Source organism: Anopheles coluzzii, chromosome 2 (assembly GCF_943734685.1).
Source record: "Anopheles coluzzii chromosome 2, AcolN3, whole genome shotgun sequence".
Lineage (NCBI taxonomy): Eukaryota > Metazoa > Arthropoda > Insecta > Diptera > Culicidae > Anopheles > Anopheles coluzzii.
Window position 1 is genome coordinate 92,412,756 of NC_064670.1, and position 16,725 is coordinate 92,429,480.

Below are 16,725 nucleotides of genomic sequence, written 5' to 3' on the forward strand. Positions count from 1 at the left end.
AGTTTTGGTATTGGGTTAAAATGTGTTTTTATTTGTTTGTTTTTCTGCAATTTGTTTGTTTTTCTGCAATTTGTTTGTTTTTTTTTGCATCTTACTCTGCGCACAGAAAAAGAAGCATATCTTTTTTGTTATTACTAGCTGTTTGTTGACTTAGTACTGTTAGTGTATTATTTATCCGTTTTTGCACCTCTTATCATGTTCACACACATACACAGTTGTTTTTATACAGTTTGTTGATTGCAAATATGGATCTTCATTCTAATATTTTGCTTCTTTGCTTTGTTGCCCTTTTTTGTCGTTTTGCCTTTTCTTTCTTTGCTTTTCTCTCACGAGTTCTATCTGTTGCTTTCCTTTCCAGCATTCCTTTTCGAGCGATTCTCGTTTCGTTTGCTCTAATCTATTTGCCTTTTGCTACCTTATGTACAATGATGCTTCTATATCTTACTGTTACACATGTGCTCATTGTGCTATATAATGTTTTTTTTTGTTTAGTGGGAACAATATCTGGATTTGGGATAATTTTATAATGAACACCGTTCCCCCTCCCCTCCTCATCTATATTTTCTAACTGGAATAGGCTGTGCCATTCCATTGGGATGAGTATTATTAACGTTAGCGTGATTCGTGATAAGTGTGATTGCGATGCGCTTGCTTAAATGTAACGCCGAAAAAAGAAGGGGGGGGGGGGGGGGGGCAGGGGTTTTGGAGAAGAACAAGGGAGAAGAACTATACTTATCGAAAACTTTTACATGGCAAGCGAACGTTTAATTTGAATTGCTATTGCTTAAAGCTTCCCAATCAGTCAAAAAGTTGTCGGGGAGGGAGCGCAGGGGTGAAAGATTAGTTTCGTTTCGATTGTGTGCGAATAGTGTGTGCCACTGCGTTAACGGGATTAATACACACACATACATATACACACGCTTTTTTTTCTTCTAAAACTGCTTTACAATTGTTCAATTCAATTAGTTATCGTGTTTTAAATGCGTCCAGTACTGTACAGTTTGCGGCCAAACGTATGCGGTTGCCTTTAATTCAACTCACAGCATCAGAAAAAGCCTCTCCCCCCGCGATCGTGTTGTTTCAAATCTCTTTCGTTCGTGTGTTTGTTTTGTTTTTGTAGCAATTGTGTCTTAATGTTATTTTTTTTTAATATACATTACCTTCGAATTGTTGTCTACTAACTCACTTTTTTGAGTGTAAAGATAAATTAAAATGTTTTCTAATATCATCGCAACGTACAAAGCTTGTACATTATGATCGGGTTGAGAAATGTGCTCCCTCTCTTCCTGTACGCCATTCAGATTCGCTTTGGGATTCCTTCCGCTTCACAATTCGTCACGTGCGAAAGGTGACAGTAAACAGATGACTAGTGGAGATTACTATGTACTCATCCATATCGACTATGGATGCTTGCTTCTAAATCAAACGAAAACCTGCGCCTCGCGTTTTTGCTACTTTTGGCACCGCCGTCTTCCGTCTACAGTACCGTTGCTAATACGATCTCCGATATCCTTTTCTCATCGACATACATACTTCGTTTTGTGCGCATCAGTTTGCATCTACGACACCGCCGGAATGTTTGCGCACACACACGCACACCCTACCTACACATAGAGGGACAGGGAAATAGTCCAGAACTACTACTGCTAAAAACTAAAAACCAGAGAGCTCTACAATCGATGTACAAAGGGGGAAATCCCCTCTCGACCTGTCTCGTGTGTCTATCTAAAGATAATAACGTAAACACTAAACCGTCCGTCTGCTCGCTTGAGAGCTAAGGAACTAAAATAAAGCTTCCATTTGATGAAAGGATAATACACTTCTTACGCTAAACTCACACTCGAAACACACACGCACGCGCGCGCATAATTGTTCTGAAGCGTTCTGATCGCGCTCCTTTTAACGGAAAATTGAAAATTCTAGCACTCCACGCTCACACATGACTTCAAACGCTGTATCATTAATTTTAATACGATACACGCTAGCTATGTACACACACGAATCGTGTCGTTGAACCTACCTGTTACATGTATGACACTTTCTTCCCTTCAAATAAAATCTTATTCCACCTAACTAGAGAGCCTGCTATAACCTGCCCTTCTTCCCTGCTCAACCGCCACCGCTCTTGCTGACAAACTCGTGCAGTATGTCGCACGCCATCTCGATGTTGTTGCGCGAGATGCCGAGCGCCGTGATGACGTTCTCCTTCGAGTAGCCCTCCTGCATGAGCCGCGCGATGTACTCGAGGTTGATGTTCTCGTACGGCACGTTCGGGTTGTTGTTGTTGTTGAGGGCCGAGCTGAGGGATGGTGGTCCACCGCCCGCTGCACTAAAACTTGCCAAATGGTTATTGTTACTGCTGCTGTTGCTACTACTACTACTACTGCTGTTACCACCACCACCGCCGCCGGCATGCCGCTGACTCGGGCAGTCCTTTACCGGCCCGCTGGAGGCGAGATTAACGTTCTCGTACAGCAGTGGATGGCCAGCGGAGGGCGTACCGGATCGTCCTCCTCCACCGGCAGCGGATGCGGCAAGCTGCGACGAGGTGATCGATTTCGACGGCGGATGCGGCAGGATTTTCGCCCCGACCGCTGCACTGTTGGCCGGTAGCGACTGGTGCCGCTGGTGATTGTTCGAGACGGCGGCCGCAGACGACGAACCCGGTGCGGCCGGTGCGGCAGCAGGCTGGGTGAACTGGGTGCGCGGCTGGGGCTGCGGTTGCCGCTGCGGCGTTGGCTGCGGCTGTGCCGGGGCCGGTTTGTACTGGAGCGAGGGTGTCGTTGCGCTGACGGTGGCTGACTCCAGGCTGCCACCGGTCGTCTGCTCGCCGCTGATCGTCGTCTGCACCGTGACGAACCCGTTCAGGCTGGTGGTGCTGACCGAGGCGCTCGTCGGCTTGAACTGGTACACGTTGTTGGGCGTCAGGGCGGCGGTCAGTATCAAGCTTTGGTCCGCCTTTTCGTCCACCTTCAGTATGATCGGGTGGCGCGCTTCCGGTGGCCGCGTATCGATAATGCCGACGATCGTTTCCGCCGGCCCGACGATCACCTTGTCTGTGGCGGTGTCGCCCGCCGCGAACGGGTCGCCACTCGCCGATGAAGGTTGTTGCTGGTGCTGGTGCTGCTGCTGCTGGGAGCTCGAACAGGGACACGTCGCCGTGTGATGCTCCTGCGATGTTACCGCGATGTTCTGGTGCTTGGGAACGGGCGGTGGCGCTGGTGGATGCGGCGATGCGGCCAACGATGGCAGATTCTCCGAGCTGCGGCTGAGATGCAGCGCACCGGCCGTATGGTTGGCCAGATTGCCCATCGAGGACGCCCCATTGATCTGGCCCGGCGTTCGGGGCGCGCTCGGTTGCAGATGCTGCAGACCGGACGCAGGCGGTGCTCCACTCACACGATTGCTCCCGCTGCTACAGCCGGCCAGCTTCTGCTGCCGATGGTCCGATGCGGCCGATGCCGCCAGAATGCCGGGCGACGATTTGCGCGGCGGCAGCGGGGGCGGTGTCGTTGTGCACTGTCGGTAGCCGTGCTGGTAGATCGACTCCATCGAGCCGCCCTGGCAGCCCGTCTCGCTCGACAGTGCCTTGTTCAGCGCCTTCAGGATCAGGTAGCTGCTCGGGGAGTTGCCGGTGACGGCGGCACCGCCCACCGGCGCACTCAACCGGTTGGTTGGAGGTTGATGCTGCTGCTGCTGCTGCTGGTGGGAGGAGGACGACGAACCGGTACAGGCGGCACTTCCGCCACCCTGCGGTAGAAGGGAAGAGGAGGAAGATTTGTTACACTTCACCAGGTGACCGGTAGGGGTGGTGGTGGTGGTAGGGTTGGCGGTGCTGCCCGTGCCACAGCTACTGAGCGAGATGTTGGTGTGCGTCGCCAGGGCCCCATTGACCGTGTGCGAGACGGTGGCGGCGGCAAGCGGTGGTGCCGAGGCGGCCACTGCCGCAGCGATGGCCGCCGGGGTGCTGAGCGCGGGATGGGAAGCGACCGTCGATGCCGCTGCACCGGACGCGCACGAGGAGGAGCTGGTGGTGGATGAGGAAGAGGACGTGGAAGAGGTAGAGGAAGAGGATGAAGATGTTGAGGAGGACGAGGAGGAGGAGGAGGAGGAGGAAGAGGACGTAGTGGTGGAGGATGGAGAGGATGAGGAGGGTGGGTGCGATCCGGGACAGGCGTTGCAGGAGGCCGCCACCGGTGCCGATGCCACCAAGTTCCCGCTACTGCTGCTGCTGGTGGTGGTGGTGCCGGCGGTGGGAGGAAGCGGCGACTGGGCCGACATTCCGACGAGCAGCATCGAGGAGGGGCCGACGCCTCCCGCAGCGTATATGTCACTGCCGGACAGGACCGGCGCCGAGGGAGCCTGCGAGGTCGGTGGACACGACGATGGTGGCTGCTGTTGTTGTTGTTGTTGTTGGTGCTGCTGCTGACGCCGGGGCAGACGGGGCGATGAGTGCGGGCTTTGCTTGTCGTTGTTGTTACGTGCCAGCGTCATGCTGTTGCTCAGCGCGTGCAGTGATGAGGTGGCAATATTGAAATCGTCCTGTTTGCGCCATGACCAAGGTTATTACAATCCCGTGCCGACCAACCGGAAAAAGCCAATTCCACACACACACACACATACATACACACACGTACAAGGTGGGAGCGTGTCGCGAAGGTTTTTTTTTTAATTTGCGAGACGCCACGCCAACACAGCCACACGCACGCACGCATCAAAGTAAGCCGCGAGTTTAGGAAAATTAAGGAAAGTGTGTTGACCAGCGAGGAAAGAGAAAGAGAGAAAGAGAGAGAGAGAGAGAGAGAGAGAAAGAGAGAAAACCAGAGAAGGAAAAATTATTTAGTTTTTCCAGTTGTTGTTTGTTAGATATTTACCAAAATTCGATTCGAACGATTCGATCGATACACACATTACACCACAAAGTTGGAAGGAGTGAAATATTAGCGAGAACGGATTATAGAAAGAAATAGGAGCATGCATTTAATTATATTAAGTTTAAGTTAATAGGACATTAATGATTCATTACTATATTTGTAAATTCCATGCAAAAGTATTAATTGTTAAGTGATAAAAACACACATATTTAGTAGAAACCATTTTACAATCAGGGATTTGAAATAAAGACGATAAATTTCATAAAATTGTACTATACTTATAGAATATTGTTCGACTAGAAAAACCCGGAACGAGAAGATAAACCAGACAAAAAAACAATTAAATTACACAGCAAACGAAGCAGACGACGAACCCGAATTAAAATGAATGTTTGGCTGATTCCGTCTGGCTGCGAACGATTGAAAGCCGACAAAAGGCTTCATTTGTCCACTTTAATGACTATTTTGCACCGGCTTCCATTCCAGAATTGCATCTATCCGGCATCGCATGGCCACACACAAACACACATACACCGTCATAGTGTGTTGACAAGTGGTTTTGTAGGCCAATCCCACACGGCTTCCTTTGTTACGAGCGATGCAATATTAATTGCATATTCAAGTCAAACCGTGGTGGTCAGCCACACCACGGCGGGAATGGTTTAATTTCAACATCAATAAACATTTTAAATAATTCCACCCACCAATACCCATACAGACACACACAAACAGATTGATGGAGAAATTCGCCTCTAGCGAGAGAAAAAAAAACACACACACACATTTCCAATTTTCAATCATATCGCATTTCCATATTTCATTACTCCTCTTCGTTCCGGGGGCGTAGAAGGGGGTTTTCATAAACCATGCGGAAACGTGAACCATTTTCCCGAGGCCGAAATACGGTTAAGCGCACGGGATGACTTATTTCGACGAATCAATTTTCCCAATTTCCAGGTTTTACGCCGAGTTACGGAGAGGTACCTTCCTTCCTATTTTTTGGGGGGAGGATTTCCGGGGGTCAAAATTGGGGTGGTCGTGAAATACTTCAAGATCAACCTCATGAGCGGAACAGAGCCGGGGATTAATGGTGTGCAATTTTTCACCGGCGGTTTGCTTCCCTCATTATACGAACCGTTGTGCACCGTAAGCTGGGCTGGCTAGCTGGTGGCTGGTAGTGAGGTAGGCGTTTTTGTTTTTGCTTGCCGGTGGATGTTCCTGAGAATCCCTAGACTGGGAAGCCTCACCGCCACAAACTAGCCCACCTGCCTGGTGGGTTAATAATCCAAATTCGAAGAATTCGCCTGCAGGTCCTGTTTAAGGGTTTGATTAAGCAGGTCCCTTCAATCGTTGCCTTTCTAATCATTGCCAATGGAGTGTGTGTGTTTGTGTGATATAGGATGAGTGAGAGAGTAAGATAGAAGGCAAAATAAACAAACAAAATCCCCAAACTAATGGTAATTTAAGGTCGGAAGGGCTTACTTTTTATCCTTATTTTGTGTCCTGATTTTATAAATCTATCAAACCGGGTTGAATATTTTTCTCGATTGAATTGAAATACGGTTCCGGTGAATAAATTTCCAGCATTTACTATATCAGATATTCTCACGCAGGACAGCAACCGGCAAGGTCGGTGTCGGTTTGCGCAAAAAAAAAAAAAAAATTAACCCCTTGAAAATCCTTACGATTTATGTAGCGAAAATTGGGACTTTTGGTTCACAGTGTCCACCAGAAGGTGTGAGATGGTGTCACCGAGGGTTTATTTAAATTTTCCAAGAGAAGCTCTAAGTGTTAACGAGGAACCTGCAGCACATTTTGATCGAAAAAAGAGTAATTTTAAACTTATGAACAATTCGAATCTATTTCCAAACGTTTTTTTAAACAAATAATATTTCTTGTGTCTGTATGTCCATCAACGCGTGTATTCAAATACTTCCCTCAGAGCTGTGTGTATTAAAGAAAGGATTTTTAAACCATGGCATTATTATGTTGGCCATATGAACAAAAAAAAAAGCTCCCACACTGATAATAAAAAAGGAAACAAAACCGAAAACAAACGAGCGCAATATGCCTCTGTACCGAACGCAACCGGTGACGTATTTGTACGTGGTGCGCCTGAAAGTTATGCATGATTTATGGCACATTTGGCTTTGCGCTTTGGAAGCCACAGCAGCAGCAGCAGCAGCCGCATCAGAAGTAGCACCAGCGACAGTACCCGCCTCCGATAGTAACTGTTCTGTGTTGGTTTCGTTGGTTGGTTGGTTGGTTTGTGTTTATTTAAGCTTTTTTTTTCCTGTCCGTGCGCTTTTAGGGCGATTTATTGTTTATTTTTGTTGCCTTTTAACCCTTTCATCAATGCCAAACGCGGGTGTACCCGTGTGATGCATAGCAATTGATGCGTTGTATTTAGCAGAACAAAACCAAGTGAACGAGATGACGAAAAAGGGAGCAATTTTGTGCTTCAATTATTTTGACAAAAGTTACTAATTGGCCGTGTTAACCCAACTGAGAAGATTTGTTTTGCTAAACAAAATATTTTATCCTTTCAATATGATCGCTTCTGCGTACTACCTACCAAAGGGAGGTTAAACAACTGCAATTTAAATTTAACAAAACACAAGCACACAAAGAACAAGTTTGGTGGAATAATAAATACAGTCAAAAAACAGCATGCGACAACTATACTTTACAAAACAATGCAAACAATTTCATTCCATACGGCGCAAACGCGGTGTGATGATACAGAGCTGTGTGTGCTAGGGTGTGTAGGTACGCGAGTGATGAGAAGGTGCTTTATTGCTCGTGATGCGCTCTCTAGTGATGGAGTGATGGAGGATGCTCGTGAGCTAAAGGGAAGATAAATAAATTCAAACAAAAAAAGGAAAAACGAATGGAGCGGAAGAATATTCCAAATACACACACACGCACAAGTATACAAATAGAATGAATGGAACACGACTAACTACTACAACGCAAACGCGATCAACCGCCCCCATGGAGAGCTGATCGGTTTGAAGAGGTTCGACGACTGTGAGGTTGTTCTTATGATTCGGTTTTATTTTATCGATAATGCACTTACTGATCGAGAAGAATTTAAACTATCTAAACATGCTTATTGCTTGGGCTAAAATATCTAGTAATCATTACTACGACGCTCTGTAATGGGTTCTTTCTTTCCATAATACGATCCTTGATAAGTTTGTGTCGCTTTTGCTTTCTGTTCGCTGTCGGCCGTTTGTTCAGCTTTTTAATTTTAATCTTAATCGTTCTCTGATTGGTTACTATTGTTTTCATCGTGTTTTAGGGGGGACTTTACTATGGTCTTTAATCTAACTTGTGTTTGTGATAAATCATAGTTAAAGCGGCGCCATCGGATGTTGGCAGTAGTAGTTAAGTGCTTTTCCATTTACTGTAAATAAATATCTTAAACCCTAAACAGACACAGACCTCAAACTGGACACAGGGAAAGGGAAGAACACACTTCTTTTTACTGATTTGTACAAAATAAACTTTTCGAGACCAGACAACAGAAAAAAACGAGCAATCGTTTACTTGTTTGTGGTTGGAAAGTTAATTTATCTTATGCCGCGATTTATAGTACACAAGCTTACACACACATGACCAAATCAGTTACACATTGCAGCAAAACGCAATGGCAAAATGGCATCTCGCAATCTGAGTTCAGAAATTTGTTTCGAAAATGTTACACGTACACTAACTACCTACAATAAATTGCTAGAGCTCGAGCGTCTTCCAATTATCAATAGAGTTCCTATCTAACGCGCTTATGTGGCTACATGGAAGGGCTACTACTAACGCACTACTAATTTTAAGGCCACCCCACAGCACATTTACGCACATTTTATCCAATACATATTCGTGCTAATCATCACAAGGTTTTGAATTGTTAAGCTTGTCCTGTTTTTTCTTCTTCTTTCGTTCCTTTTCGTGGGTTTGTCTAGGGAAGCCTGTTGCTCTTGCAATTTTATGTACAATCTTCGCCAACCACTCACACACACACACATACACAGATGCGGTATGTCTCGTTTTTTTTGTACACCCTCCCCCTCTCTTCGTCTGTACTTTTGGAAGCCTCTGTCCAGCAGCGGTTTAGTTTGTTTGTGTTTGCATTTTGGAAACATTTCGTACGCAGTAGTGTAGAGTATTATTTGTTACATGTGTTCGACGTTCAGCTCTAACTAAATATGAACTATCTTATCAAGCATCTTATCCTATTGTTTGAGTGGAAGAGAAGGGGGGCTTTTCTTTTGCTTTTTTTAGAGGAGCCACGGAGGGATTCCATTTAAACTGGACACGCCAAGGAAATTATGTTGCATTACTCAAACTAACCATAGAGAGAGAAAGAGAACAAGACCTTTGAATTAACTGCCGTTTGTTTCGCAGTTAGTCCTTTCTCCTACTTAACATACAAAAGAAAACAATCTAAACCTCCTAGTGCATCTACCACAGTGGTTTTAGAGTCCTTTCTGCCCGGTCGTACTGCAAAATAGAGTGCTTAATTTATAAAAAAAATACACAAAGCGCTGCTCATCCTATTTTGCGATCCGTACACACAAACTTATCCGGCAAAACTTAACTGTCTAAACTAACTAAAAATGAACAAATTTGGCTAAACAACAGAAACGCGCACTAAATGTAGTGCTGCCGTGAGAAGGGTAGGTGTGTGTGGTGGAATTTATTTCCTAACACTTTTGCGCCATCGGTAGGGAAACACACTTTTGCACAGATTAGCAAATGGGAAGCATGATAATGATGATTATAATGCTGATGAGCGGGTGTGTGTGTGTGTGAGTCGGTCCAGCTTATGGCTGGGATGAGTTGACAGCTCGCTCTAGGGCGGTATGTACGCACACACGCACACACACACATTACAGGGATTCCTACACATTCTATGCTCATGAATAAATGAAGAAGTACATTGCATTCGTCAAGCGCGTGCGTAACTAAAACGTGCACAAAACTGTCTAGTTTGAGGTGGGGTGGGGGACGTTAGAGTTGGAGGAGTTTGGCATGATGGAATTCGAAATTATAAATGAACGGTAATTTAAACTCGTCCCTATTGCACGCTGTGCACAGCGACCGTGTCTAAATCGATCCACTGGGATATGAGCGCTATGATGATGGTGTGCTACACAATAGTTACACCGAACTAAACGATAATACACACTCGCATGTGCACACACAAAACACACACATACACTACATGTAATGCAAATGCTGCACGAGATGCCGGGACAGGTGGTGGTGGTGCGTGGGTCGTTTTTTCATGATGGTTGATGGTTGGGATGGATTTCTATCGGCAGGATACGCGCGGCTTCGGTGCTGTCTAAGATGAAGGACATTCAGGACACACAGGGACGGGAATAGGGGCAGCGAGTGTGGCAGCAGACAGGGCGCGCACGGGCAGCGTGAACGAGCGAGAACAATGCACACACGCACACACACACACAGATATACGCAAAAAACACAACACACATACAGAAACGGTAGCAGAAAGGGAGGGTGTGGTTGGGAGAGAAAGAGAGTGGGTGGTGGGTTGTTGGATGAGCTCACAGTACCTCCGTATCGTCATCGTGATCGTCGTTCTGTAGCTGCTGGCGGCCGTTCGCCGAGTTGCGATTGTGCTGCCGCTTGGGATCGAACGCGTCGACCACGATCTGCTCCGTGCCCTTGATTTCCGCCCGACAGAATGGGCAACCCTGGAAGAAAGAAGCAACAGAAAGAACAACAAAAAAGGATGTTAGTTTATGTTGCACATTTTCCTCGCCCCCCGGGGGGTGTGGGAGAGCGATATGAGAGCTCTTGGCATTGACGTGTGAAATGATGCTTTTGTCCAGCGGGATGATGGGACACCTGTCGCACAGCCCAGAAGGTCAGCTCACTTGCAACGCCACGCCACCCAACGTACCTGCCCCTCCGAGTCCACCTGCCAGGCCGTTAGGCAGGGTGTGCATAGCAGATGCCCGCACGGTTCGATGCGTATGTCCTTATCGTTCTCGGCACAGATTTTGCACAGCTGGAAGGTGCTTCCTGCAAACAAAAAAAAAGGTCAGAGAGAAAGGTGACGATGAAACAAAAATGCAATTAAATCAAGCCAGGGTCATGTCGGATGGATCCGTTCCCGGGTACGTACCCATTTCGCAGTACAGCTCATACTGTTCCTGCGTCACGGTGATATGATCCTCGAGCGGGCTCTGCACGGCGAACGACAGGTCCGGATTGTTGGGTTTGCCGTCCGGGTATAGGTAGAACCCTTCCCTGCAGGGGGGAGTGTGCCAATGACGTGGTTGGAAAGACAAGACAACGGAATAAGGATAGGTTAGTACATGGAAAAGCAAGTGTAACCATCTTTAGCCTTACCTATGGCCGTCTAGTAAAGCTTGACATAATGACTTGTTCTGCGGGATTGTCTGCAGGATTTCGCCCTCTTGCGTCACGTACCCTATCGCCCACTGTCCTAACCGGGTGCAGGATAATCTGTAATAATTGGGCGAAGCGGCATTGCAATATTAATAATGTTTTAATGTTATCCAAAAGCAAACGAGCAACGTTCTGGGGGTGCTGCTTACCTGAAAACATAACTACCAGCCTTAGTGATATACTTTTGTAAGCGTGCTTTGACTTCGTCGTAGGTTAGGAAAGCTACGTAGCCCGGATGGGTCACAGCAAGGATTTGCCAATTTCTTAGCAACGTATTCCACGGTTGAAACAGCCTGCAAAAAAACAACAACAAAAAAAATCAGTGGTTTAGTGGAAAATGAACCCAAAATCAAACCATCGAATCGAACCGTACCTTGTAAACACATCAAATTCAAAATTTGATATATAATCATTGCACGTTAAGTCTATGGTGGTTTTAAGCGCCATCGCTTCCAGCCCGGAGGAGATTGGATGCACCAGGGATAGCTCGAACCGGAACAACTTCCACGGTACGAGTGTGCTGCGGGAAGAGAGAGAGTGAGAAAAGATTGGGTGTTTTGTTAATATTTTATTAGATATTTTAGAGAATATTTAACAATACAATTAAGCGAAGGATAAAAATATATCAGCGATGCTGTTCTGGGAAATGGGACATTATGTCCTGGTCTTTCCCTCTCTGTTAACCTAGCCTATGATTGTGCCCTCATTACCGTTACTGTCACTTATTGTGGAAGAACATAGCTCCGATGGACCCGATTTAAATTACGTTTTAAACCGGGAATCGGTGTGTCGTATGATAATGATCGTTCCAAAGCGAACACTCTTCCCTATCGTCGCTGATTTCCCTTTCATGTTGGGCACGGGGGGCGAAAACGCAAGCACGGGAGAGCAGCAATCACAAACATTTACCCGACCGAGCAGAGAATGGACCCCAACCAGGAGGGGGGAAAAGGAACTTTTCTGCCCATCGGCGCTCGAAATATCACCATTAGAGACGTTAATGTAGTACCCTCTTGAACTGATGATTAATTCACGCTCTGCTAGCAGTTGGCACGCCAGTCGTGCTGCAAATTCGCGGACCGGAGAAAGGCGGATGGAAGGTACCGGGGTGGAGAAGTAGGAGCAGAAGGAGAGACCAGCAGCCCGTCAAATAATTACACTGAGAGACAGTGTGCGTCAGATGAATAATTACAAATCACTCGACGTTCAAAAAAGTGCTCGAAGAATGGAGCAAACAGAAGGAAAATAGGTAAGAAAACAGATTCTCGGCAACCAGCAGCAAGCAAGGGAAATGAATGGGTTTGTATCACACACAAACACACACACACACATACACAGGCAAATGAATCAATTCCTCATTACGTTACATGATTTTATTACGAACGTCTGGGTGTCGGTTTGGAGCAGAAGAGCAAACGAATTCGAACCCATTTGCTTCCATTTCATTCCACTTCATTAACGCGCGCGCGCTCGAAAAAGGATTGGTTTGCCATTAAAAGAGTGTGTGCGAGGGCGAAGGCTTGGCGTTGGTCCGATTTCTTAAAGAAGACGCCAGACCGCTGCACCCTTTGCCCGACCCTTCGGGGCAGCCTTTCGCGCCATGCACCTTCTTACACTTAAGCTTAATGATGCCTTTTTCCCCCACCGCTTGCTCTCTCTGCAGTTCGGAATGGCTTTTGATAAAAAAAAAGAACCGGGAACTACCGGGTGCAGGAAATTCTCATCATTAAAAACTCATCCCCCTTTTCATATGCACACATACACACCTTTCTCACGTGTGCTGCTGTTTGTAGTTGTGGAGAGGATCGTGAACCGAGTGAAAAATCACCCGCCACGAAAGAGAAGGCGGCATGGAAGTGGAGCATGCACAGACAGATCGGTCGGTGTGGAATTGTTTGGCGGTCTGTTGCTGCCGAGACTCAATACAAACCGGTAGCGCCATCATGCGATGTCGTTCTCGATGCTATCAATGCAATACAAGAAGAAGAAAAAACAAACCTAGCACATATCTTTATAAAATATCCTTTTTTTATGTTTCAGTTCAATTCTAGCAAAAAGTTATCCGAAGGAGTGCAACGCTATGTCTGTCAGAAGGGTTTCCTCTGTTGTACATTTTAATGACCGCTTCTTTTGCATTTAATGTTGACTCAATGGAATAAAAAAGTATCGTCGCTTAAGATAGCATTTTGTAAAGGGCCGACAGCCAAAGTTAAAAAATGTTTATCCGCTTTTTAAAAACAAACTTCCGATTAACTTTGACGATTAAATGAATTTCCTAATATAACGAATGGCTACGTCGCTACTGCTGCCATATCGACACTGTACAAAGCTGATATCTAACTGATGTCCCACCATTGGTGTGAGCCCTGTAGTGTAGGTGACAACGTAGGCGGATCAGAACAGTATGCACAACCAGTCCTGCGTTCAAATCTCGTTAAATACAAAAGCTATTTTAAATCGGAAAATTTAAAAAATGGGTTTTGGACTATTTAACAACACAAACTGTGAAGAAAAATTGTACCAAGAATCTATTTCTCACCTTAGACTTCACCTTCCTTCCCCCGCTCCCATGAAACCCACACAAAAACAAAAAGCTCTTCTAAAGCTAAAGCTTCTGAGACGCGCTAGGTGAGCGAGCAACCAAACCAACACAGCTTACACCGTTTGTGGACGATTCTTCGTCATTTGTTTGCCATTTTTTGTTACTCGCCCACATCCATTGCCGTGTTGTTCCCATTTCTAGCGTCTAGGGTCGCACACACACATACATACAGGTACACAGTATAATGGCAGAAAACACCGGGAAAACGGCCACAACAAACGGAGGCAAGAGGAAAATTGAAAAGCAAAAATCTTACAGCCCACGGAACACTGTGGAGAGAAGGCAAGCATGCAGGATGGCCTTGTGCCGGTGTTTTCTCCCACCCAGTGTTGTCGTGCAAGAAAAAATAAGAGAAAATACAAGACATCCCAGAGGTCCGGGGTATCCTTCGTCGTCCTTTCCATCAGGATTTTTTTTTGGGACAGGGAAAAGATTTCCTCAATGCAAACACAAAAATCAAACGGAAGAACTTAAGTGATTCCGGGAAGCACGGCCTCAACCAACTTCGAGCTTCACCGCCGCCCTTGCACCCCGTGGGTGGTGGTCATTATTGTTGGGATATTGCACGGGATTCGATCGGTAATGGGAAATTTCTAAGGATAAGAAAATGCAAGGATCGCAATATGCAATATCAGAATCCTTTTTTAGTTGCTACAAGCTGGTGTTTTAAATAAGAAAACTACAAGTTCTCCCTAGGTTACCTGACCAGCAATGGAAAAACTCAACAAACGCATCCACCCATCCATGTAACAAACGGCATAAAATGCAACCGGCACTCGGTACAAGAGGTCCTTGTTGCTTTGTCGCTACAGCAGATGTGATGGTTTATTTGTCTTTCTCTCTATCTCTCTCTCCAAATGTGTCCTTTTCGCTTCTATACCAATGCCTCCCAGTGCCTGGCAATGTTTCCCGGTGGATGAAAAAGCCGCACCACAGACACGGACCGACTTTAGCTTGACGGGCAAAAAGCAATCACTTTTAATTTACTTCCAAGCTTTTAATGGATATTGTGCGCGCCTTTTTTGCAGCCGCTTTTTTCTTTCCTTTTTGCCACCACTGCATAGCGCCACACATACACATTATTACTTGAGGGCTGTGGTGGAAGAGTGTCTGCTTTTCCATTTCCCACAGAAACGATAGCAACACGGGGGACATTTCCACTGCCGCGTGGTTGGTTAAGAGTCGGTAGGAGTAAAAATATATCTACCTCGTGACTTTCTCTCCTCGCGGGTACAGATTTAGCAATACCGCCTACCGCACTAGGGGATTCACTCACTCAGCGCACACTTGCGACACACGCCTACCCATTCTTTCACGGGGCGATTGAAAAAAAAAAAACCCTTTTCCCGTAAAATAATACTACACGCGCGTACGTAGACACCAGCACCTTCCTTTCCGTGGGGAGGAACATCGCGTAGGCACCTCTGGGACTTGCCCAAAGCTTTTGGACGTGGAAGCAGTTTGGAGAAGCTGGTAGCCAAGCAGGAACGGCATGAAAAAGGCTTACCTTTCATTAAATTACACCACCACCGCCAACAGATGAAGTGCGGCACAGGATGAAGTGCATAAATCAATTAATGTTGTTTGCCACTTTTGTCCTGTTTTCTGCTTCTTCTTGGGGTTAAAACAAGCGTGAACAGGGATGTGGTTTTCGTTGCAACACTCATTATAATTCAAAATGGAGATGGGCAGGAACAAATCGTAGAAGTAGGAGGAAATAGCACCCTCAGACTGGTCACTGGTCTGTTGTTGGTCTCGATCTTTGAACACAGAACTAGGAAGTTTAAAGAATAAGAGAACAGTCTATGTCAACCCCGACCGATGGGGTTCTGACTGTATTAAATTAATGAAATCTGACCCAAAGATAATGATCGATCCTATTTAAAAGGAACTGCACCATGGAAACCCTCCATCTTTACGAGTATGGGTTGATGATAGTAGGTCGCCTTTAGGTTCCAATTCGAGTTCACTCTTGTGGAGCGAAAGGCGAAAGAACGAAAAGCAAAATGGGAGAAAAAACAGGCCACACAAGGCAACAACACGTTCAACAACTATATGTGAGCTGCTAAAGTATCGTCACACAAACCCGCGATATCCTTTCGACGCACCTTAAAGTGGAAGAATTCTCTGGAACAGGCCCCTTAATCTGGTCCTAGCTTTTTTTTATTCGATGCTTATCTGGAGAAATTATGTCTTCACATTCGACATTGGGACAGTGACGTCGGATACGTACTGGAGGATGAGATTGGACCGAGAGAACGGGGTTTTGTTGATCGAGATAATTTCACAACGAGCAACATGAAAGGTCTGTCGTGTTCTTGAAAGACTGAAAGACAAAAAAAAAATGGAAAACTGATGTTGCGAGAAGTGAAGAATCACAATGCTCAAGAAATTTAGTTACTCCTCAAAAATAAGGTTTACTATTCCACGTAATAAAATATGAATACGAAACAGTTTATCCTTGCAACGAGAGCTGCACATTTCCTAAAGTAGCAGAAAATCATCCTCTTATCGTCATACTCCTTTGCAACTCCAGGACAGCTACGAACGCGTAAAGTTAAGTGACTAACGAAGTGTGTGCGCGACGTGGGGTGCGCCTTGACAGTTTGATGCACTTTCCCAACAACTGCCAGCCATTGTGCTCTAGCAGCGTGTGGAACCGTCGTATGAAGGACACGATAGCAGGAGATGCACATTAAATGCGCATTACTTCCGTGCTGTAACTGGCGATAAGTTCCGCATACGGAGCGCGGTAGCAGCCTAAGTTTGTTAACAAACTAAGCGCATTGCCGCTTGTACCGCCTTTTT

The 16,725-nt window shown here is 46.0% G+C and overlaps 1 protein-coding gene across 6 annotated transcripts in view; it reads right to left on the bottom strand.

Moving 5' to 3' along the window:
- Nucleotides 1-50: 50 nt before the first annotated feature.
- The window catches only part of LOC120948708 (E3 ubiquitin-protein ligase CBL), an 83,823-nt gene continuing 67,148 nt past the window's right edge, over nucleotides 51-16,725 (bottom strand). For 5 of the 6 annotated variants that reach the window (XM_040365349.2, XM_040365348.2, XM_040365346.2 and 2 more), the window contains exons 3-9: nucleotides 11,689-11,835; nucleotides 11,465-11,608; nucleotides 11,256-11,372; nucleotides 11,029-11,153; nucleotides 10,804-10,925; nucleotides 10,454-10,594; nucleotides 51-4,542 (exon numbers count right to left, since the gene is read on the bottom strand). In XM_040365349.2, coding sequence (XP_040221283.2) covers nucleotides 2,110-4,542; nucleotides 10,454-10,594; nucleotides 10,804-10,925; nucleotides 11,029-11,153; nucleotides 11,256-11,372; nucleotides 11,465-11,608; nucleotides 11,689-11,835 — 3,229 coding nt within the window. In that variant the 3' untranslated portion in view covers nucleotides 51-2,109. Of the gene's footprint in view, nucleotides 4,543-7,910; nucleotides 10,595-10,803; nucleotides 10,926-11,028; nucleotides 11,154-11,255; nucleotides 11,373-11,464; nucleotides 11,609-11,688; nucleotides 11,836-16,725 lie in introns of those variants that run through there. The other variant, XM_049605854.1, reaches the window with a different exon arrangement.